The 24734-nt window shown below is 33.9% G+C and overlaps 2 protein-coding genes across 14 annotated transcripts in view; both read left to right on the top strand.

Annotated features, from left to right (window-relative positions):
* Positions 1-13665, top strand: part of vps4b (vacuolar protein sorting 4 homolog B) — an 81700-nt gene extending 68035 nt beyond the window's left edge. For 4 of the 12 annotated variants that reach the window (XM_073913985.1, XM_073913982.1, XM_073914011.1 and 1 more), the window contains 11 exons: positions 1897-2008; positions 2579-2726; positions 3106-3164; positions 3296-3415; positions 4002-4158; positions 4441-4589; positions 7972-8053; positions 10453-10672; positions 11843-11983; positions 12437-12547; positions 12640-13662. In XM_073913985.1, coding sequence (XP_073770086.1) covers positions 1897-2008; positions 2579-2726; positions 3106-3164; positions 3296-3415; positions 4002-4158; positions 4441-4589; positions 7972-8053; positions 10453-10672; positions 11843-11983; positions 12437-12538 — 1290 coding nt within the window. In that variant the 3' untranslated portion in view covers positions 12539-12547; positions 12640-13662. 12 annotated transcript variants of the gene reach the window in all.
* A 1238-nt stretch (positions 13666-14903) lies between these two features.
* kdsr (3-ketodihydrosphingosine reductase) overlaps positions 14904-24734 on the top strand; it is a 30513-nt gene continuing 20682 nt past the window's right edge. The window contains exons 1-5 of one of the 2 annotated variants that reach the window (XM_073914333.1): positions 14904-15023; positions 16931-17020; positions 17499-17555; positions 17655-17720; positions 17849-17944. In XM_073914333.1, coding sequence (XP_073770434.1) covers positions 16970-17020; positions 17499-17555; positions 17655-17720; positions 17849-17944 — 270 coding nt within the window. In that variant the 5' untranslated portion in view covers positions 14904-15023; positions 16931-16969. Of the gene's footprint in view, positions 15328-16930; positions 17021-17498; positions 17556-17654; positions 17721-17848; positions 17945-24734 lie in introns of both variants that reach the window. The other variant, NM_201139.2, reaches the window with a different exon arrangement.

Here is a 24734-nt window from a genome sequence, read left to right as displayed (position 1 = left end):
GAGATAGATTTAAAATTACTATTATAATAAACTATTATAATTAATATTATCCCAGGAATTATTTTTGTTTCTCTTTTTTTGTTGTGCTCTGTTCTCTATATTTTGTTGCTATAGGGTTTATACCTTTTCTGTTTATATTTGTACTCTTGTCGAACTTTGCATAGTTAAAAAAAAAAAAAAAAAAATAAATATATATATATATATATATATATATATATATATATATATATATATATATATATTTTTAATACACACACACACACACACATATATATATATATATATATATATATATATATATATATATATATATATATATATATATATATACATATATATATATATATAGTTGAAGTAAGAATTATTAGCCCCCTTTGATTTATTTTATTTATTTTTTTTTTTTTAATATTTTCCAAAAGATGTTTAACAGAGCAAGAATATTTTCACAGTATGTCTGATGATATTTTTTCTTCTGGAGGAAGTCTTATTTGTTTTATTTTGGCTAGAACAAAAGCAGTTTTAAATGTTTTAAAAGCCATTTTAAGGTCACAATTTTAGCCCTTTTAAGCATTTTTTTTCTCGATAGTCTACAAAACAAACCATCATTATACAAAAACTTGCCAAATTACCTTAACCTGCCTGGTTAACCTAATTAATCTATAGTTAAGCCTTTTAATGTCCCTTTAAGCTGTATAGAAGTGTCTTGAAAAATATCTAGTAAAATATTATTTTCTGTCATCATGGCAAAGATAAAAATGAATCAGTTATTACAAATTAGTTATTAAAACTATTATGTTTTTAAAAAATCTCTCCGTTTAACAGAAATTACAGGAAAAAATAAACAGGGGGGCTGATAATTCTGACTTCAACTGTAACAGCCTATATATATTTACCAAAACATGTTTATGTAAATCTCTTTCTTTTATTTTCTTTACCTCTCTTTTCTTTCTGGCAGCTAATGTTAAGGTGCCATGACTATGTAATATCTATTGTTCCTGTGCCTGTGGCATTACATTTAAAAAGCCAATGCAAAAAGTTTTAGGGCGCGCCAAATGGGTGTTTATCACACGAATGACGCATGACATTTTTAGAACACGTGAGCGTGGAGACGGAAGTGACATTCGACGTTTCAATACGGAAGTATTGTTTTTCATCTTACACTCAGCGATCTCAAAAATATAGGTAGCAAAACGGATCAAAACTTTACAGTTGTTGTAGTTTGTTTGTAGAGAGCGTTTGTTATTATTTGACAGCATAACGCAGTCTTTATATTTCCGAAACACGTAGTTCGTTTTTTATTTTTTTCAGCCCCTATGGCTGCCAACAACAACTTACAGGTAAGTTGACAAACAAAGAACGTCAAACCGTTGATTTGATTAAGATAAATGAACGTTTTTGTCCTATTTAATCAAACATTTGAAAGTAATAATTTGTATTTGATGCGGGGAACTAACTTACTTGCCAATGTGTTGCCTTCACCATTTTGTTTTCTGTAATAGCCTAAATATACTAGCATACCTAGGCATAACGTTATTAAGTGTGGTGTTCGCTTATATTTTAAACTGCGTTTTAAAGGTTTATAAGAAAATGACTTTAGCAAGTTAAGATGAAATTACCTAACGATGGCGTTTATGCCTGCGGTTTAACATTAGCTTTAGATTTGTTGTCTTGTGCTTATGAATACAAAACCTGTTCCAAATTTAGTTCTTGGCCTTATTCTGCTGAAGGCATTATAGCTTTGAAGGATATGTGTGTAATGGTCAAACGTTGTTATTTCATGTAATCATGACTAAAATGCTCAATACCACCCATGTTATGACAGTTTGTTGGTCAATATCTTTAATGTATTTTTTTCTCAAATCCATTCTGAAATATATCTGTGATGTTTACCTCTAGAAAGCTATAGATCTGGCCAATAAGGCATCTCAGGAGGATAAGGCTGAAAACTATGAGGAGGCTCTGCGTCTATACCAGCATGCTGTTCAGTATTTTCTGCATGTTGTCAAATGTAAGTATGTTGAAGAAGTTGATTTGTTCATATTTATGCTAATGAATTATTATTGTTTTTAAAATGGACCATCCTAAATTTATTATTAATATATTTATTTATTATCACATCATTTATCAAAGCTCTAATCAGTCATAATGTTTGAGTTTAAGACAAGACATCTTGAAGTGAATCAAGTAATGATCATACCAAACTTTATTACCGTTTAAATGATTAAAACCTTCTTGCTTGCATTTGAGTAAACTTGTAATGTGATCCTTTTAAAAAGTGATCCATATTACAAGTCTCTTAATATGCCATAAAATTAATGTTGATCTAAATATGGCTAACATGATTTTGTGGTTTTCTTCTGTAAATCATGATCAAACAGAAAAAGGAATATTACAAGACACATTTTAGAAAAAAAAGCACCATTACACTAGTTGTTTTGGTGCTAAGAAAACATTTTGACCCAGATATATATTGCTGAAGAGTTGAAAAAAGTTGAATTTAGTATGCTAAGCAGAATTCATCAAAGAGTAAAGGATTTCAGTGATCTTAATACTTTAACTCTCTGTTTTTTTCTTCAAGATGAAGCACAGGGTGATAAGGCCAAACAAAGCATTCGTGCCAAATGTGCTGAATATTTAGACCGGGCTGAGAAACTGAAGGAATACTTGAAGAAGAAAGAGAAGGCTCCAGCGAAACCAGTAAAGGAGTCCCAGTCTAATGACAAAGGGTGGGTGCTGTTGGTTAATAACTGGTTTACTAAATACAAGAAATCTAAACTTATTTTCTGTAAATTAAATCACAAATATTAGCAGCTTAAAACAGCATCTAATCTGGCTAGTTTTACATATATGTAACTTCTATTGTGGGTTATCATGATTATGCAAAGCCATATTGGTAAATTTGTAGAGACTTTAACACCTGAAGAGGGTGAAAAAAAGCTATAGGACAACAAACATGCTATGCTGCTAGTCTGTCTTAAATTTTAGATGAAGCCTTACATTATATATAGCGACATATTTTACAAAATTATAAATCATAAGTTTTACATGACTTTTATTTCTTGTGTGTGTGTGTGTTATATACAAATTTACATTTTTTAACTCTAGGAATGAAAGTGATGGAGAAGAAGACCCAGAGAAAAAGAAATTTCAGAATCAGCTCTCAGGTTTGTTATTGATGCAATAAATGAATGACTAAATATCAAGTAAAACTACCTTTTTTGTTACAGTTTTTACATTTCTTATGCGTGATACCTTTAAATCTCTGCTGAATTCAAATCCATTTTCTCCTATACAGGAGCTATTGTAATGGAGAAGCCAAACATTAAATGGAATGACGTGGCTGGTTTGGAGGGGGCCAAAGAGGCTTTGAAAGAAGCTGTCATTCTGCCAATCAAATTCCCACATCTCTTCACAGGCTAGTGACTTTATTCATTCATTTTCTTGTCGGCTTAGTCCCTTTATTAATCCGGGGAAGCCACAGCGGAATGAACCACCAACTTATCCAGCACGTTTTTACTTAGAGGATGCCCTTCCAGTCGCAACCCATCTCTGGGAAACATACACACACATACACACACACACACACTTCATACACTCATACACTACTGACAATTTAGCCTACCCAATTTACCTCCGCATACCACATACCAAATGTCTTTGGACTGTGGGGAAACCGGAGCACCCGGAGGAAACCCACGCGAAAGCAGGGAGAACATGCAAACTCCACACAGAAACGCCAACTGAGCCGAAGTTCGACCCAGTGACCTTGCTGTGAGGCGACAGCACTACCTACTGCGCCACTGCATCGCCCTCTAGTAACTTTATATTGCCTAGAAAAACTTTCGTAAAGTTAAGTTCATTGTTTTGAAATGTAAACCATATTTTTAAAGGGATGATTATTAGCTGTGGTTTTATACTAAACTGCAACAGTACTGATCCCCTTTAGGAGGGACTTGCATTTAAAGCAAAGACCACTAAAATGCAATTTGTTTCTGTCTTAGGTAAAAGAACTCCATGGCGGGGTATTCTTCTCTTTGGGCCTCCTGGAACAGGCAAATCTTACCTGGCCAAAGCAGTAGCAACAGAAGCCAACAATTCCACATTCTTCTCTATTTCGTCCTCAGACCTGGTATCTAAATGGCTGGGAGAGAGCGAAAAGTGAGTCTTATTAGAAATGGTGCTGGGTACAGTTACCTGTTTTAGCATGTAAAGCAAGGGACAAAATTTACATGCTTTTGCTGAAAAACAGCACTGTATTATAAAGTTGAAATGTTCCAACATCATAATAAATCATAACATGTCATAACATAACAAAATTAGCAATTCAGTTTAATCACAAAGTATATGGCATACAGTACAATGATGATAATAAAAATAGGTACCATGCTCTTATCTTGGTGACATGCAGTGTTTAAACAGATCTTTTTCTATCTCCCTTAGGCTGGTGAAGAGCTTGTTCACATTGGCTCGAGAGCACAAGCCCTCTATTATCTTCATTGATGAGATCGATTCACTTTGTGGCTCCAGAAGTGAGAATGAAAGTGAGGCAGCACGCAGAATTAAGACAGAGTTTCTGGTTCAAATGCAAGGCAAGTTTATTTCAATATCTATCTATCCATTTGGGATCTATTTTTATATATATATGGTTTGAGCTGTTAGAAAGGCAACAAATAATCACTCGTTACAACCGAAAAGACCACACCAAGTGCCACTCCTGTCAGCTAAGAACAGGTAACTGAGGCTACAGTTTGCAAGGCTCACCAAAACTGGACAAAAGAAGTTTAGAAAAACATTGCCTGGTGTGATGAGTCTCAATTTCTGCAGTGACATTTGGATGGTAGGGTCAGAATTTGGCATTAACAACATGAAAGCATGGATCCATCCTGCCATGTATCAATGGTTCAGGCTGGTGGTGGTGGTATAATGGTGTGTCGGATTTTTTTGCCACACTTTGGGCCCATTAGTAACAATTGAGCATTGTGTCAACACCACAGTCGTAGTCTGATGGCTACTTACAGCAGGATAACGTGCCATGTCATAAAGTGTGAATCATCTCAGACTAGTTTTTTGAACATAAAGATGAGATTACTTTTCTTAAATGGCTTCCACAGTCATCTGGGGCCTCATGTAAGAAGACTTGCGTGGAAATCTTACTAAAACATTGCGTACGCACAAAGCTGTAAATGTGCGTACGCAGAAAAAAATTCAGATGTATGAAACACTGCGTACGCCGAATCTCACGCATATTCTTTTGTACATCTGAATGAACATGAAACTGAGCGCAACATGCACGAGCACAAAACCCCTCCCTGCCTCCTCCCCGTATGAATATGCTAATGACTATGCTAATGGCAAAACCCAACGAAAAAGCAACGGCAAAATCAAGCAAAAAGAGAAACTTTGAACAGAATGTGAATTGGAGGTGCTGCTTTCGGAGGTAGACCGGAGAAAAGCGGTGTTATTTGCAAGTTTGTTCTCCGGAATTAACAACAAAAGAAAAAAATAGAGTGGGAGAGTTTAGCTGATACGGTTAACACAGTTGGGTCTTAACATCGCACTGAGTGCATTTAAAACAGAAATAGTGTGGTTTATAACTGAAAAATGTTGCAGTACCTTTAGCAGTCTCAGTGGCGCACCTCATAAGAAGCATGTGATCATGTACTGACATGTTCGAGCATTAACTCGGCTCGAATCCAGCGTCTAATGAATTCTTTCTTTTTTTCCCCGCTACATATCAGATTTTGCCCACTATTTATCAAGAGAAAGACAAGTAGGAATCATCAATAAGTTTGTGCATCATATTTTATTTGCACATTTATTGAATGGAAATGTTTCTGATTCACGCATGCAAATTCATCTTCAGATAGTGTCTTTATAGCAATGTGCGTGCAGTAGATCGCTCAAATACATTGGGAAAACAGGCGACCGCTGCAAATTGTGCTTTAATGTTTAGCTGGTCAACTGTATGGTATGGAAATCTTACATACCTACTATATGAACCCGTCTCATACAGACGCCATTGCAAGGATCAGACACTTTGTAGAGAGGAATTTAACACAACTACCTCTAGGAGTCGCCAATGGAAATAAAACAGACACGCACAAAAAATGTGCGTACGCCTGCCAGAAAGCTGCCGTGAACCTGCGCACATTCCCACTTTCAGTTCATTGTTAGTAAATCCAAACGTGAGCGATTCTGAGCGTGAAACCTGGCGTACGCAAAGTTTTTGTGCGTACGCAGCGTTGATACATGAGGCCCCTGGTCTCAATCCAATAGAACACCTTTGGGATGTGGTGGAATGGGAGATTTGTATTATGGATGTGCAGTCGACAAATCAGCAGCAACTAGGTGATGCTATCATGTAAATATGGACCAAAATCTCTGAGTATTATTTCCAGAACCTTGTTTAATCTATGCCACAAAGGATTAAGGCAGTTCTGAAGGCAAAAAGGGGGTCCATAATAGCCGTGCAATATTCTGCAATATCAGAACTCCTACAGCCTCTCTACCCTTTGTGTATTACTCCGCCCACATACAGCCAGCAAAAAGCAGACACGACAGATATCAAGTTTAAAAGATGCACGCTCAACTGTGTAACTGTCAGCTTATAATTTGAATCCGGAAGAAAGTAGTTCCTCATACAAAAGGGTTTTTGAGACTCTCCATGTTTGATTTTGTTTTTATATACACAATTATGCCGTCAAACTGTTGTATAAACGCAATATCACACTCGTAGCAGGGCGATATGGCTGTATATCGGCCTCGTGCCAACGCACGCCTCCCACCAGTGCCGATATACAGCCATATTGCACTGCTACTCGTGTGATATTGCTCGTATATATTATACACTCCATGTCATGAACCGCCACTCTAAACGTGACAGGTCAGATTAAGTGACGTTCAATCCTTTATGTCATGGTAAATTCCTGTGTCATGGTACACTGGACTAGGTCAAAGGTTCATGGGAATATGCCCAACCAGTCTACATGTGTTTCATGGACTTGAAGAAGGCATTTGACCATGTGCTTTGTGGCATTATATGGGAGGTGCTCACATGAGTAGCAGTGCAATATGGCTGTATATCAGTACTTATGGTAGGCATTAGTGTCCCATCAGTGATGATATCCAGCCATATTGGACTGTTAAGAATGTGATATTGCATTTATACAAAAGTCCGACTGTATAAATGTGTATATAAAAAAATTATATCAAACATGGAGAGTCTAAAAATCTGTTTGTATGGGGAACTACTTTCGCCATTTATTCACATCTGCAGCTGATGTCAGCACAGAAACCATTACTAGTTTCACCAACGTCACTTTAGAGCTAGTATTTGAATAATTCTCTAACGTAATATCTGAAATGATGTCAAAACAGATATATATGTGTGTGTGTGTGTGTGTGTATATGGGCATAATTATTCATGTAGTAAGATGAGTCATTTGATCACTTGTCTGCTTTCTTTCACTCGTATAGAAGCATTCAAAAGTGCATTATCATTTGTAATTGTTGCAAAAGTGTTATATGTGTAATTTATGCTAATTATTTTGGATAGTTTCAGGCAGGGCAAGAGAAGCATAGGCAGAACTGTGGTTGCAGAGATCCTTGTTCAATTCCCATCTCTGAAAAACTGTTTATAAACAATTACTTCTGCATTGATATGATGGTGATGATATGAGCGCATATTTCCAAAAAAAATAAAAAAAATAATAATAATACAAATAATTTAAATCTTTCTCCATCTTGCTGCCTTAACCGGCCTGCTTGGCAGTTTTGTTTAGTTTTTTTTTTTTTTCCCAGAGGCTTTTTAAACTGGATATTGATATTGGAATTAAAGAATTTTTCTCACTTGATTATGTTGATATAACTTGCCCATTTTTAAAAATGTGTTCATAAAATTTGACTAATGTAAGATTTAAGAGGTTATTTCACTTTATAAAATATCTAATGCTGATATATGGATTTTTTTAGGTGTTGGCAATGACAATGAAGGAATCCTGGTACTGGGAGCCACAAACATCCCCTGGACATTGGATTCTGCCATCAGAAGACGGTAATGATTTTTATCTATTAATGAATTAATGGGAAGTTTTAAGAGAACAGCCAGATATACAAGTCATCTGAATAAAGTCAGAGTGAATCAGTTATGTTGTAATGACATCACCTGAGTCACCTCAACTAAAACTGGTTTTTCAAGTCATGTATAAGCCAGAGAGCAGAAATAAATGTGAGTCATGTGGAATGCTATTATGAAAGAGCTATGAGTCTCGTTTTATTTATATATAGTTGTTGTTGTTGTTTATGTTGTTGTTTTTTAATATAAAATATGGGTATGCATTCTCTCACTGATGAATGAGATAATCTGACTCTCTTGTCTTGTCACTTGACCCTCAGGTCTGATTTGTGCATTCATGTGTTTTGGATGCATGGCAGGATGTTTGGCTGTCAAAGCTAGCTTGCAATTGCTAGCCTCTCTGAAATTACCTAGATATATTAACAATTTCCTCCAAAATTTCTAAAATCATTTACGTCTTATTACATACAGAGTGGCATAAAAAGACAAATGGTATCCAATTTTGTTCATCAGACATTTAGAATTTTGCCCCAAAATGTTGTTTTTTTGCGAGGTTTATTAACTGCGATTTATAAAGATATTACCTTTTTATAAGCACTTATAAAATGATTTATTCTTACATCCTTAATCAAACCCAACTACTGCCGTAACTAATAATAAGCAACTAATTACAATTTTAGTTAATGTTTTTTTAATAACATGAATTGTACGTTAAAATAAAGTGTGACCTCATTGATATCTTTACAAAATGTGGTATGCAAAGTTCTGAAAGCATTCAGTTTTGGAGCATTGCACCACCTTGTGGTCATACGTTATAAAGGAATTTAAAAAAATGCTAATCCTTAGTATATTTCTGTCATATTGATTTGCTTTGAAAAATCCATTTTCACCAAGTTTGCCTCTGATCATCTTAGGACAATGGCGAAAAAAAATTGATGGATTTTTTTTTTTTTTTTTTTTTTTTTTTTTTTTCAAAATTCAGTATTGTTTTGTGTGTTGGCCTGATGCCAAACCACATCTGAGATTGTGCATTGGTTAAAAATAATCACATCAACTTTCCAAAATTGTTATTGTCAATTAGGCCTGCACAATATATTGTTTCAGCATCGATATCACAATGTGATCAATCGCAATAGTCACATTGCGAGTTTATGCAATGGTGAATCTGGATTATAATTTATCACTTCGCAAGTGTTTTTGACGCCTATGACTGTATGAGAATTTTAAAAGCATAAAGACAAAAGAAATTGTACCATTTGAAAAAATGAATTACAATTTATTTTATTGAATTGTTCACACAAGACTATGCAATATTATTTCACCTTTAATTATTGAATTAATGTATGCTGAATACAGTTAGACTCAACAAAAAACAATAAAATGTTTATTTTGTTTTAATATTTTTCTTTATTAAGTTTACCTATGCTTGTAGATCTTCAATTGTTTATTTTTTTTCCAAATAGTTATTCAAGTAATCTAGTGAAATTGTATCCATAATCGCTATATATATATATATATATATATATATATATATATATATATATATATATATATATATATATTGCTGAATAATAACATATTGCAATATTAGATTTTTTCCAATATCGTGCAGCCCTATTGCCAATGCACACTGACCACACCACATAAATTTGACACCTTTCCCAGCATTCTAAACCATTAATTTAAAATCTAACAAATAGAATATATTGATATAACAAATAATCAAATGCCTAATAACCTTGCAAAGTTATCGCCTGGGTCAAAGCAACAACTTAGCCACCAATTAAGACAATGCAATAGTCAGCTAAACATCCTTTCCACTTCCTTTAGTTTTTTGTTTTTAGATTGTCACTCAACTTCATCTTCTGACCATGCTAACAAAAAATTTGAAATCTATGTTGACAGGCAATTTTTTTTATTATTTATGTTAACAGATTTGTGGCATGATACCAAACTGTATCGGAGGCTATATTTGCCGTTTTCATGATTTTCTGATGTTTTGATAAAATTTTTTAATCAAATATTATTCAAGTTAAATGGTTAGTTATTCATACCCTTGACAAATTCTGACTTGAAGTTTTGTTCAAATGTAAATAAAAGCTGAATTTTTTTTTTTCCACAATGATGCCTCTTGTACATAGTCTTGTTCATATTTTGGGAGAAGCATGTGTAATTTTTGGACAAAAAAAACTTGTTGGTTGAATAAAAGCAACTTCAAAACTTATTTATGTCAGAGTAAACAGACAAACAGACTAACATACTAAATGTCAATACTCAATACTCAATACTAATACATTATTAGCATAGATAAGTATAGCATACTCAATGAATCCTGTAAGTCTGTTCAGTTGCCACTTAATGCTCTGTGTTTTGTTTAGATTTGAAAAACGTATCTACATCCCTCTACCAGAAGAGCATGCTCGCAGCTTCATGTTCAAGCTGAATCTGGGCACCACGCCTAACAGTCTCACCGAATCCGATTTCATGACCCTGGGCAAGAAGACAGATGGTTACTCTGGTGCTGACATCAGCATCATTGTCAGAGATGCTCTCATGCAGCCTGTCCGGAAGGTTCAGTCTGCCACTCACTTTAAACAGGTTAGTCCTGTGAGACGTTGCATTCATGTTTTATAGGGGCGATATGTAGATCACCTTTAATTTAGTTTCATTAAGTGAACTGGAGCCAGCAGCTTATTGCTCATGCTAGCACTTGTGCCTGTGTAACATTATGGTGTGGCCATGATATGTGTGTAGTAGTAAATATATTTGAGTCAAAGTAATGAAAAAATGATACTTGACTGACCATGCCTGTATTTATTTGATCCAAAGTACAACAAAAAAGTACCATTTTGACTTTTTTACACTGTAATTAAAAACATTTTTCTATTTCATATATATATATATATATATATATATATATATATATATATATATATATATATATATATAGTTGAAATCAGAATGATTAAACTTGCTTTTAATTTTTTTTTTCTTTTTTAAATAGTATGTCGTTTTCACAGTTTGTCTGGTAATATTTAAGTTCTATTTGTTTTATTTTGATACTAGGATAAAAGCAGTTTTTAATGTTTTAAAAACCATATTAAGGTCCAAATTATTAGCCCCTTTAAGCTATACAAATATTTTTCATATTCTACTGAACAAACCACTGTTATACAATGATTTGCCTAATTACACTATCTTGCGTAGTTAACCTAGTTAAGCCTTTAATGTCACTTTAAGCTGTATAGAAGTGTCTTGAAATATCTAGTAAAATATTATTTACTGTCATCATGGCAAAGACAAAAGAAATCAGTTATTAGAAATTAGTTATTAAAACTATTATGCTTAGAAATGTGTTGAGAAAATCTTTCCTCAGTTAGAAATTGGGTAAAAAAAATAAAACAAAAAAAATAAAAAATAAAAAAATAAACAGGGGGGCTAATAATTCAGTAGATTTCATAATTTTGACTTCAACTGTATATATTATTATTCTTTTAATTTAAAGAGGTTGGGAAATCAGGAAGATGACAAAGAACCACTCCTGAGTGATTGCATAACTAAATAAATAGTTATATAAATATAATTTGCATTAGATTTTTCAGACAATTATATCCAAAGTGATTAACATAAAAAGTCTAGACTTTTTTTTTTCATGAACTGATGATAAAAAGGGACTAATACATATGGAATATGCATAAAAATAGACACTAACATATTGAATCTTACATTAACTGTTTGCCATTCTAACTGGAATTACCATTTCATTAGGTACGGGGGCCATCAAGGAGTGACCCAAATGTCATAGTGGATGACCTCCTAACCCCTTGTTCCCCAGGGGATCCACAAGCTAAAGAAATGACATGGATGGAAGTTCCAGGAGAGAAACTTTTGGAGCCAATTGTTTCCATGGTGAGCTTTTATATATCGTTTTAGTTCCTTTTTTTTTTTATTTTTTTTTTACCTTGTCTGAACACACTATTTGTGATTTGTTACTTTCAAAACAATCTTTTATTCTGTATAATATATCATATACAATAATTCTTTATTTACTGAGTTCAAGTTTTGGCTTAGAAATAAGAGTGAGCAGTATTTTTAATTTACAATAATAGTATAATTGTTGTTTTAATGATGTGTAAGCAGACATTATTAAAATTATTTTACAAAGCTATTTTGCAGAAACAGATTCCAAATCTATTCACTGTGTAATGACAGGAATGCCTATATTCTATAATCCTATATTTAAAATAATAAATCATTTTCATTTTTTAAACACTATTTTTTCATCATTATGTTGAACTGCAAGACTGCAAGAAAAGATGGTACTTTTATTAAGTCCTCATTATGCTTTGCTCATACTAACAGTCTGACATGCTGAGGTCCCTCTCCAACACAAAGCCCACGGTCAACGAGCAGGATCTGGAAAAGCTGAAAAAGTTCACAGAGGACTTTGGACAGGAAGGCTGAACAGAACTGGTGCTGAACCAAAGCAAAATTGAGATTGTAATGTCTTTTCTCTTATCCTTCACATGTCCCTCTCTTCCTTTCATGCTTATGTTCTTCCTCAGACCCACAAGCCCCCTCTGCTCAGGCAAAAGGACTGATGTAAACTGAAATGTGTCCATGTGAAGAAGTTTTTTTTCACATCCGTCAATAGCTGCTGTGCCTGCAAGGCTCCCATCAATACCTACTTGTGTCCATCATCCGTCTTTCAACATTAATCAGCGGCCTCAATCATATTTTTTGTTGTTGTTGCCTCAATCACATTTTTTTTGTGTGTTGTTGTTACTACCGGCCCTTCCACCTATTTAAAATTCAAGTAAAGCAGTGAGCGTTTGAGGATGTTCTAATATCTGGTTATTATATCTAATGTCTTGTTTACAGAGTCACATAAATCTGAAGGGACACTATGTCTAAATGTTATTTTCTTTTCTTTTTCTTTGCTTTATAGGCAAAGAACTATTAAGTGGCTCTTGTCTGTTGTAGCAAAGCATTTTTCATGGGTTCAGGTGTAGACTCTTCTTCATGATGCCATTCCAGATTTGCTCTGTTTTTCCTTTTATTTGAGAAAGCTGTGCAATGCTTTTTGACGTAACACTCTACATATTCTACATATGATTTGTTTCTGTGTAAAGCCTTACTTTCAGTATATTACTGTAAAAAAATGCTGTTCTTTCACTGAGATATGAGTTACATTACATGTTCAGGGGCCAATGTTGGACATTTGTAAATTCACTTGGTGAGGCTCAGCTCACAGTGTGCCTTCTTTGCGTTTTCCTCCTGTCTGTCTGTTTGTCTGTCTCAAATATCAATTACTGTTTTTATAGGAAGGTTTGGTAATAATATTTGCATACTTCATTTAGCGCTTTACAACAATATATCAATCTGCATACTGGTCCTATGCACTTATATAGGGTGTTTGGTTTGGCATTTAAAATCCTGTAAGACATTGTACTATTAGAATAACAATATAGTATGGATATGGTTTGTTTTAAATATAAGTTCAGTTAAAAAAAATTCCGGGCGGTTTGAAAGTGGTTTCTCGTTTATTTCACCATTCACATGTAAATAAAGTTGAAATGGAAAAAAAAGAATTACGTGTACAATACTGTTTTGTGTTTCATATCATAAATTCCAAAGGCAAGGACTTTCAGCTTTTTAGTACAACAGACCTCAATGAATGCTTGTATAATGACCTTGTTCTAAAATGGCATTTATTTACATGCATGCATACATACATACATATATATATATATATATATATATATATATATATATATATATATATATATATATATATATATATATATATATATATATATATACAGTTGAAGTCAAAATTATTAGCCCCCTTCAATTTTTTTTCTTTTTTTTTTTATATTTTCCAAATGATGTTTAACAGAGCAAGGAAATTTTCACTGTATGTCTGATAATAAGCCTTATTTGTTTTATTTCGACTAGAAAAAAAGCATTTTTCATTTTTTAAACACAATTTTAGGGACAAAGTTATTTGCTACATTTTTTAAGCTACATTTTTTCTCAATAATCTACAGAACAAACCACTGTTATACAATAACTTGCCTAATTACCCTTACCTGCCTAGGTAACCTAATTAACCTAGTTAAGCCTTTAAATGTCTCTTTAAGCTGTATAGAAGTGTGAAAAATATCTAGTAAAATATTATTTACTGTCATCATGACAAAGAGAAAATAAATTAGTTATTAATGAGTTATAAAAACTATTATGTTTATAAATGTGTTGAAAAAAATCGGCTCTCCGTAAAACAGAAATTGGGGAAAAATAAACAAGCAGTCTAAAGATTCAGGGGGGCTAATAATTCTGGCTTCAACTATATATATATATATATATATATATATATATATATATATATATATATATATATATATATATATATATATATATAATTTTTTTTTATTTATACTTTTTTGCTAAATTTTCCATTATGCCATTTATGCTTTTTTTGCAAAAACTTCCAGGGTAACGTTAACGTTCTCTTTCTAAGAGCAGCGATGACATCTGTTAAAGGTGGGGTTATAGAAAAGATTAATTAGATTGCTTGTTCCAATTTAAATCACTGCTAAATGCAATTGTTTGTTAATACGTTAGATACGACGCTTTCAGTATATTTGTTTTTGCATAATTTGATGGTATTTTAAATCAAGAAAGTGACAGATATTGAGTTTTCCTGTTTTTATGTACGTGTGTAGAACTGTGGAACTCGTAGTCCATTTTCTTCACGAATCGCATTCAAGCGCAGCAAACCTAGGTTTGAAAAACTACAACTCCCATAAATATCCCACCCATCCCTTTTAGTGCATGGATTCTGTGTTTTGGTTCGTATACGTTAGTGAACAGAAGGAGTTAGAATTTGCGGTTTTATGGCTTTAACTTAATATTTAACCCTTCGCAAAAGCTTCTAATAGATCACCAGGTAAGACTGTAAACCACTCACCTAAAAGCTAACAATCTTCTGTTCGCGAGACGGGAGAGTGTCTGGAATTGCAGATTTAGCCTGTGAGCTAACATCAACAGCATCAGGTTGACCCATGTCCTCTGAGGAAACTCTCGACTCCGTTCTCTCACACTGGCTTTTCTTTAACACCTGGTGGCTTCTCCTGCCTTTTATTATGCTGCTTGTAGTGGCTGCTTTTATTGTGGCATTCGTTCTGCTGTTGTACATGATATCACCGTTAATAAGCCCCAAGCCTCTCAAACTCAACGGTGCCCATGTGGTGGTAAGTTCAGATAAATTATATATAACTTCTATTAGAAAAAGCTGCATATAAAAGACATGACGTCAGAAGGAAGTAAACACGAAATTCATATTGTAAGGATGTCAGTTGGCTGTCCTTTAAGTTACCTATATCACACAAGCTTAACTTCATTGATTTTTTATAGTTCCTCTTTCATTCATAAGGTAATTTTATGAGCTAACTCATATCGAAGCTAGTGTCATTTTCCATGGAACAGTGCAAATGTAAGTGAAACATTTTAACTTCAGATGTTCATTGGATTTACAAATAATCGATTTACAGTTCACTGGAGGCCTAATAACTGCATTCTTGTAATGGTTATGCAACCTTCTGTTCCAGGGCAGTGGACCCTTTTCAATCAGGCACTGCTTGTTTTGCATTTGCTAAGGTTCATAGTTTATAATGGTCTCAAACTTACCTGGTTGTAGGTGAATGACATTTTGGGTTATCTGCAAATAATAATCAACAAATCATATGTTTTTTTTTTATAATTTGTGAAATATTTTACAAAGCTTTCTAAAAATGCCTGTATGCTGTTAACTACTACTTGTAGATCTTAAAACAGATTTGTAAAGTTTCAGTTTCTCCATCCATAAATTGAGGTCTCAATTTGGGAAATATTGAAAAAAAAAATCACAGTATGTTTGATATTTTTCTTCTAGAGAAAGTCTTATTTGTTTTATTTGGGCTAGTATAAAAGCAGTTTTTAACTGCTTGGTAAACCTAAGTAACCTAGTGAAGCTTTTAAATGTCCCTTTAAGCTGTATAGAAGTTTCTTGAACAATATCTAGGAAAATATTATTTACTGTCATCATGGCAAAGATAAAATGAATCAGTTTTTAGTGATGAGTTAATAAAACTATTATGTTTAGAAATGTGTTAAAAAAAATAGTATTTCCGCTAAACAGAAATTGAAGAAAAAAATAAACAAGGGGGCTAAAAAATTAGGTAGGCTAATAATTCTGACTTCAACTGTGTGTGTGTGTGTGTGTGTGTGTGTGTTGTGTGTTGTGTGTTGTGTGTTGTGTGTTGTGTGTGTGTGTGTGTGTGCGTGCGCGTGTGTGTGTGCGCGTGCATGTGTATGTGTGTTATATTGTATATATTATAAATCTTAAAATAGGCTATGGTTATATCTCCATAAAGCATAAAGCTCAATATATCTCCTAAAACCCAAAACATAAATCAAAATCTACACAAGTATTGGTTACTGAGCATAAAATGAAAAATTTGCAATCTGAAAAAAAAAGTATTAGATATAAAGAATTACATAAAAAAAAAACATTAATTTCATAATGGATTTTCCCCCATTTTCATGTTTATTGTTTCAATCAAGATTAGAAAATTTGTAAAAAATATTTAAATTTAAATTTCTTAGGTCATATACTTTATCCCATGGGTGTCAATAATTGTAACCATGACTATAAATGCAGTAACTACTGTACGAGAACAGATGTACCTATAGTTTATATAATTGCTTCTTTTTTTAATTGGTTCCTCTGGTGTTATAACTCGCTCTGACTGAGGGGTATTTTACCTAATGATGTGCGTGCCTTGTTTGCAGTAAATCTGCTTTGAATATCATCAGGTAACTGGAGGCAGCAGCGGGATTGGGAAGTGTATTGCCATGGAATGTTACAAACATGGTGCCTTCATCACCTTGGTGGCACGAGATGAGGTCAGTCACTTGCACGTATCTGAACATAATTTGTCAGTAACGGTTTACATGACATCCCAGCCCCAACCATTTCGATTTTCTAATGTTGCTTAGGCTACATTTACGTGAATACAAAGTATAATTTTGTGAAATATAAATACTTTTTGATATTTTAAAGTTTTATTCCCTTTTGACATAGCAAATGTACTTTATCATTATCATTTAGATTTAATGATTTGGTTTATGTTTATAAAGTAATGCTACTAAATGTTTTAGGTAAATATTGGATTTTAAATAAATAGAAAGTTGGAAAGAAAATATTTTGTATAACTTTATACATTTAATTTAAAGCTTCCTTGCTCAATAAAAGTATCAATAAATAAAGAAAGAACATTCCCAAAATTTTGAACAGTAGTGTTATTTTTGTTGCATGTGGTCTTACATTTTTGGTGTTACAATTTGAAAACCATTTACCACTGTGCTCATATTTTTTCTATAGCACAAATTGGTTCAGGCTAAGAAAGAAGTGGAGAAGTTTGCCATAAATGATAAGCAAGTATGTATGTCTTTAACAAAGGATTTATTTATCTTTTTCTTTTGGACATTACACTCAAATTAACTCAAACGTTTGTGCTGTTATTATGATCACCTCTAGGTGGTTCTTTGCATTTCTGTTGATGTGGCGAAAGACTACAGCCAAGTGGAGAGTGTCATAAAACAAGTATGTTTAACAATTCATAAAATCCTTTCGCCATCTTTTTCTGTGTGAACATTTAAACTCACCCATGTTTATGAACATAAACTCTTATTATTCTTTCTTCAGATAGTTTGTTTGTGTTTGCCATACAGGCTCAAGAGAAGCTGGGTCCTGTGGACATGCTGGTGAATTGTGCCGGGACATCATTATCTGGGAAGTTTGAGGAAGTGGAAGTTGACCATTTCAAGGTGATATGTCTGAATATACCTTATAGCCAGACAAATTCTTTTCTGACATCTGACGTTCATTGACATCCAAATATTTTTAATTGAATTATAACAAGGATAAGCATAGAGGTAGTGTTGTTGGTGATGTGCTCATGTGGTTAAGTAATCATGCACCTTAGCAGTTAGAGGGAGTCTGAATAAATGGAGTTGTTTGGTATACATTAGGAACAACTGATTGTCAGCTGATGCAAGCTTGACTGAGGTTTTTGCCTGAACCAAGGCCAAGTTGGATTTCAGTTAGAACAGGGATGTCAAACTAAGTTCCTGAAGGACCGCAGCCCTGCACAGTTTAGTTCCAACCCTGCTCCACCACACTTACCTGTAGGTTTCAAACAAGCCTGAAGGACTCAATTAGTTTGATCATGTTAGTTTAATTATGGTTGGAACTAAACTGTGCAGGGCTGAGGCCCTCCAGGAATTGAGTTTGACATCCCTGAGTTAGAATCACTTTCTCTCAAATAAGTTTAATTGAATTAAAGCAAAAATAAGCATACATTCCTTCCTTTATTCATTCATTTTCTTTCGGCTTAGTTCCTTATATATCAGGTGTCGCCTATATTTTATCCAATTTTTGTCAATAACGCATTAATAACTACAATAATAAAAAAGTGCATTCTTAGTGGCATCAAGTCTAATACAACCAGCATGGTTTCCGCTACATTCATTCCGCCACGCCAAAATTGATCCTGCCACAGTTACATTACAGCTTTTCATTCAAAACATTCTGTCCTGTCCTGTTTTTTTGTTTTTGTTTTTTTTAAAGCAGGTGATAATCATACCAAAACATATTAAAAGGTAAATTTTAACAGCATGAAATTTTCTGTACCCATAGTAGTTCCGTACATCATTTGTTTAACCCTTTAAGGTTATGTACTGACTGACTGGTTGACTGACAGGTGCGTGATGTGTGAGACCAGCAAACATGACATATTGCTGTTTCACTTTACTTCAGGACGCATTTATACCGCTCTGTAAACATATTGGAAATATTCATAAATATTCCTAGCAAATCTAATAAATGTTGGAGACATACTTGTTACATAAATGCACTTAATCGCACTTCAGCAGTGTTTATTTGAGAAGCGCACAAGAAGATCTAGCAGCGCATATTTAAGGGGGCGTGCAAGAAGTTTTGTGCACGAGCAGAGGAAATCGGCGTGCAAGCAAAGGGATTCGCATGTTTTAGGCTATTACATGAATGCGATCTCGGCTTGTAATACTGCACTCACATCATTTGTCCTTGAAATAACGCCACAGGTAGTTGGTTAGATTGGTGTAAAAAAGCCACAGCTGGAACAAATCCTAGAGGAAACACTGACCAGCATGGTGCAATTATTGATGTAGTTGGAGAAGCAGACCCTCAATAACTTTGTTCCAGATGCAAATATAAGTGAACCTAGACAAGTGCATATGCAGTATTTTAAGTGATGTGAGAGAAAATTGATGTGAATTTGATGTGAGGAAAATTGATGTGAGGAATTTGTAGACCGCTTTGGACGGATCGATAGGCTGAATTGAAAGAGGGTCCTTAAGGAATAATTTCATAGTGATGTTTAATTGTTTAATTGCTTTTAGAAAACCGATAGATCGGTTTTCTAAAACATCTTCTTTGATGCGATTAGGTTTATCATAAGATTGCTGTCTAAGGAAATTACCAGAAACTCAATGGTATATGATGGTCCTATTTAATTTTTTTTCTGAAAAATTATTGTCCAACTTATCAAATGTTTCTTTCAGCATATTAATACATCACTCAAGTTGGTAATTTGGCAATTTGGTAAAAAAAAAAAAAGAAACATGAAAGCAGCTTATAATTATTTGAAGGTATTCAGTAAAGCACTTTCGATAAGGCATTATTAATATGCCGACTGCTACGACAGTCGAAAGTAAGTCTGACTACATTATTTTTCACCATATCAAGTGAGCATGTTAGGGTTTTTTTTTCCAAAAACTGGTAACAACCAGTACAGCGAAGAGACTGCAACATGTTTTGATGTTTTGCACATTTTGCCGTCAGTTTTCAGGAAAAGCAGACAGGTCAGAAGCCTTATTAGTTTGAACACGCATAATAACTTTTAATTTTCATTAACCCAGTTCAAGTGCTTCTGGTGAACCGTATGCAGTTACAAAATCAGCTCTTTAAGGTCTGTTTTCTTTAAAATGATTGTCTGATTGATATACGATATAAAGTAGGTTTCAAAATGTATGAGAAGTACTGCATTCAATTCCATTTTCCCACATCATGACCTGAAAATATGGACATTTATTTTACCACAGTATTTTCAAAGGAATTTCTGCGCTAGCCTGCTGTTACTTCTGGCACTTGCATTTGATTGGCTTTTCAACTCCTTTTGCACTCAAACAACTAAATGAATGCCAATAATAAGTTGATATGGGATCTCAGTACCACACCGATGTTGCACATCCCAAAGGTGCTCTATTGCAATGAGATCTTGTGACTGTAGAGGCCATTTGAGTATAGTGAACTCATTGTCATGTTCAAGAACCCATGTGAGATGATTTGCACTTTATGACATGGCGCGTTATCCTGTTGAAAGTAGCCATCAGAACCTGGGTACACTTTGGTCATAGTGGGATGGACATGGTCAGCAACACTATGGTACTAATGGGCCCAAAGTGTGCCAAGTAAATGTCCCCTACACCATTACACCACCACCACCTTCCTGAACCATTGATGCAAGGCAGGATAGGTCCATACTTTCATGTTGTTGATGCCAAATTCCGATTCTACCATCTGAATGTCGGAACAGAAAGCAGGCAGACCAGGCAACATTTTTGCGATTTTTCTATTGGGCAATTTGCATGTACGAATTGTAGTTTTTAGTTTCCTGTTCTTAGCTGACAGGAGCCCATCTGTTTCAAAGTTCGACATGTTGTGCATTCAGAGATACTCTTCTGCATACCTTGGTTGTAAGAATGGCTATTTAAGTTACTGTTGCCTTTCTATCAGTTTGAATTGGTCTTGCCATTCTCTTCTGACCTCTGTCATCAACAAGGCATTTGCTCCCACAGAACTGCCACTCACCAGATATTTTCTCTTTTTTTGGACCTTTCACTATAAACCCTAAAGATGTTTGTGCATGAAAATCTCTGAAGATCAGCAGTTTCTGAAATACTCAGACCAGCCTGTCTGGCACCAACAACCATGCCACGTTCAAAGTCACTTAAATCACCTTTCTTCCCCATTCTGATGCTCAGTTTAAACTGCAGCAGATTGTCTTCAACATGTCTACATGCCTAAATGCACTGAGTTGCTGCCGTGTGATAGGCTGATTTAGAAATTTGCATTAACGAGCAGTTGGACAGGTGTACCTAATAAAGTGGATGTGTATATAAGTGTATATAGCTGCAGTGTCACTAGAGTTTGAGCATGCAACGTTCTATAGTACGATGCTGCAAAAAGGGGCGCGATTTAAACAAGATGATTTAAACATTTTTAAAAATGAGCGATTGGTCAATATTTTTAACATCTATCCAGAAAGGTCGTGTTTTGGTACTTGATTGGTCTCACACAGTCAAGTGATGCAATTTTGCAGTTCAGAGTTCACCAAGCTTGAACTTTTCCAACGCAGCGAACTGCGAAACTTGCAGTCTGATGCATTCGTGTGCGTATGAAGCCTATGGGGATAAAACTCCAGTGTGATCGCAGGTTATGACAGTACTTTGTCAGCTGTTTAAGTGTAATAAGAGAGCCTAGACCATTTATATACAAGCTTGCCACAGTATAAAAAAACAATACATTACTAGCCATATATAATGTAATGTAATATTCCAATTTTGAAATTTAAACTGTTCCATATATTTTTTTTAATTATTGAAAAAATAATTACAAATTAATAATACAGCTAAGTGAGACACTTTTTGTCAAATAATTTAGAACCGCAATAAAATACTTGTACATTTTCCATACTGCTCATTTTGTTTGTGGAACACTTAGAATTTTGCTCATTATACATTTATTAAGACTCTTAATATTTAAATTCTAGATTCACAGTTTTATTTAAAATTTTTAAATTATTTATTTATTTTGTTTTAAATTTTGTTATCACTATTATGATTTGTAAAATTGTCAGTTGTATTTAAAGAAAGGTTATTTGAATAAAAAGTGTATGTGTACAGTTATGTTTGGCTTTTGACACAATCTAAAATATGTGGCTAAGAAATAGCTATTAACTTTTTTTTTTTTTTTGGTTGGGCCAGTGAAAATTTTGGTAAAGATTTGAATGAACCTGATTGGGCCAGTTAAACTAATTATTGAGTTGAACCCTGAGGTGAATGTGATAGATCAAAAGTATATATTTTTTATCATGAGTGTGAGTTGTAAGTCATGTTACATTGGATGCTGAAACCCAGGACAAAGAAGTGCACACTGCGGCCTCGCTGCTGAGGAGGAAGAAATGTGTTGCCACCAGCTGATTTTTGTCTCTTTTTCACTGCGTGGTACAGTTCAGTTTGCTATGGTGTGGGTCACATTTATGATGCTTGTGTCTCCACTGTCAGATAGTACTGTTTTGCTTGGCGTGGGGTACGACAGACGTCATATTCTCTGCAGATCAGTGATAATGTGAAATATCCTACCGTATTGTTTGCAATCATATAAAATAAATAAATACACAAAACATTTATGAATACATACTGTCTCCGAAATGAAGTGAAAAACGTCAGTGCAAATCTCTCATATGTATCTTTATTCTTCACCAGCACATGTAACCACTTGTTAAAAATTAATTTCATCATTCTGAGTTTATATTAGTCCAAAAGGTGATGATAATCATTAAACATCAATTTGGGTTGCTGAAAGAACCATTTACCTATAAGTTTTTTTTGTGCTTTACTCATGTTTGTTATTAAAAGATTGGGAGAAGCGGCATTTCAATAATCACTCGCAAAGTATTATAATGAGCTCAAGTTTTTATTTCAAATATAGACGAGCGGCAAGCACACGCAAATACAGAGTAGACCATATATAAGTAACATGGCAGAGAAGTTGAAACTCTGTATGCACAAGAGGGGAAGGCATGACATTGGCTAAACAGTTTGTCAAAAAGCTATTACAAAGAGGGATCATAAATACATGTTATGAGTTATGATGCATAGAAAAATAAAAAATAAAAAGATTGGGGACCATAGACCAGAAAAGAAACTAGATAAAATTGCAATGTATAAATCTAAATGTATAAATAAAACCTGATAAAAGTCTTGTTGCCTATCCAAGTTTTAGGAACAACAAATAAGAACTTGACTTCTGGTTAATCAATTGGTATCAGAAGTGGCTTATAAAAAAGGCAAAGACCTCCAGATTACGCTTATTTTACCAAAATAGAACATGATCATGCATTAATAATAATAATAATAAACTTTATTTGTATAGCACTTTTCCAACATACATGCAACTCAAAGTGCCTCACAAACAACAACAAAAGCATTAAAATAGACCACAAAAACTTATCACATATACTGAAATAAAAGCATTAATGTACACAAAATGCAAGTATATATCCACATAATCACACACACAATAGTCCTTACAGGCACACACCATACACTACATACATAAACCCACAACAAAATAGATAAAATGCGTACCACTAACAAACTTGTTTAATCATACGCAATTTTAAAAAGATGTGTCTTAACACGCTTTTTAAAAACATGAATACTTGGGGATTCTTTTAGTTCAAGGGGGAGACAGTTCCAAATTTTTGGTGCATAATGGCTAAAAGAAGTGCCGCCAGATCGCATCAGTTTACAGGATAAAATTCTAAAAGTCCAGCACTAGAAGAGCGTAGTAAACGGTTTGGATTATATTTTGTTAAACAGTCGGAAATGTAGGAAGGTGTCATATGGTGTAGTGCTTTATAAACTAATAAAAGAATCTTAAAATCTATCCTTTGGTGCACAGGCAACCAGTGTAATTCTATTAATACTGGTGTAATGTGCTCTCGTTTCTTTAATTTTATTAAAACTCTGGCTGCTGCATTTTGTATCAATTGCAACTTCATTGTAGAACCCTTAGGTAGACCAGTATAGATAGCATTGCAATAATCAAGCCGAGAGAAAATAAAAGCATGAATTAATTTCTTGGTATCATCAAAAGATAGGAAAGAACGAATTTTGGCAACATTTCTTAAATGATAAAAACATGTTTTTGTAACTTGATTAATATAAGATTTAAAATTAAGATCACAATCGAAAATAACACCCTGGTTCTTTAATTCTTTTTTTGATTGTAAACCTAAAGAACACAGTTCTGCTTCAATCCTTTCTCGCTCAGGTTTTTTGCCCACAATTAGAATTTCTGTTTTATCTTTATTCAACTTTAAAAAATTTGCAGTCATCCATTGCTTAATATTGGACATGCAGTTGGACAAATTTTCCAATGCTGCAGTGTCTCTTGGCTCAACAGAAATATATAATTGTATGTCATCAGCATAAAGATGATAATTCATGCCATATTTCTGAATTATACTACCTAAAGGAAGTATATATATTAAAAATAGACTTGGGCCTAGGATAGATCCCTGAGGAACACCATATAATATAGTGTTCTTGCGATGTATATTCGTCTATATTTACTAAGAATGTCCTTTCTGTGACATATGTATTGAATCAATTTAAAACGATCCCAGAGAGACCTACAAGTTTTTCCAGTCTGTTAATCAAAATGCAATGATCAATGAATGCTACACTTAAATCTAGAAGAATTAAAACTGATGCATTATGTTTAAGC

This window comes from Danio rerio, chromosome 2 (genome assembly GCF_049306965.1).
Source record: "Danio rerio strain Tuebingen ecotype United States chromosome 2, GRCz12tu, whole genome shotgun sequence".
Classification (NCBI taxonomy): domain Eukaryota; kingdom Metazoa; phylum Chordata; class Actinopteri; order Cypriniformes; family Danionidae; genus Danio; species Danio rerio.
Note: the sequence above shows the minus strand (reverse complement) of the source record. Positions and strands in the feature narration are given on the sequence as shown.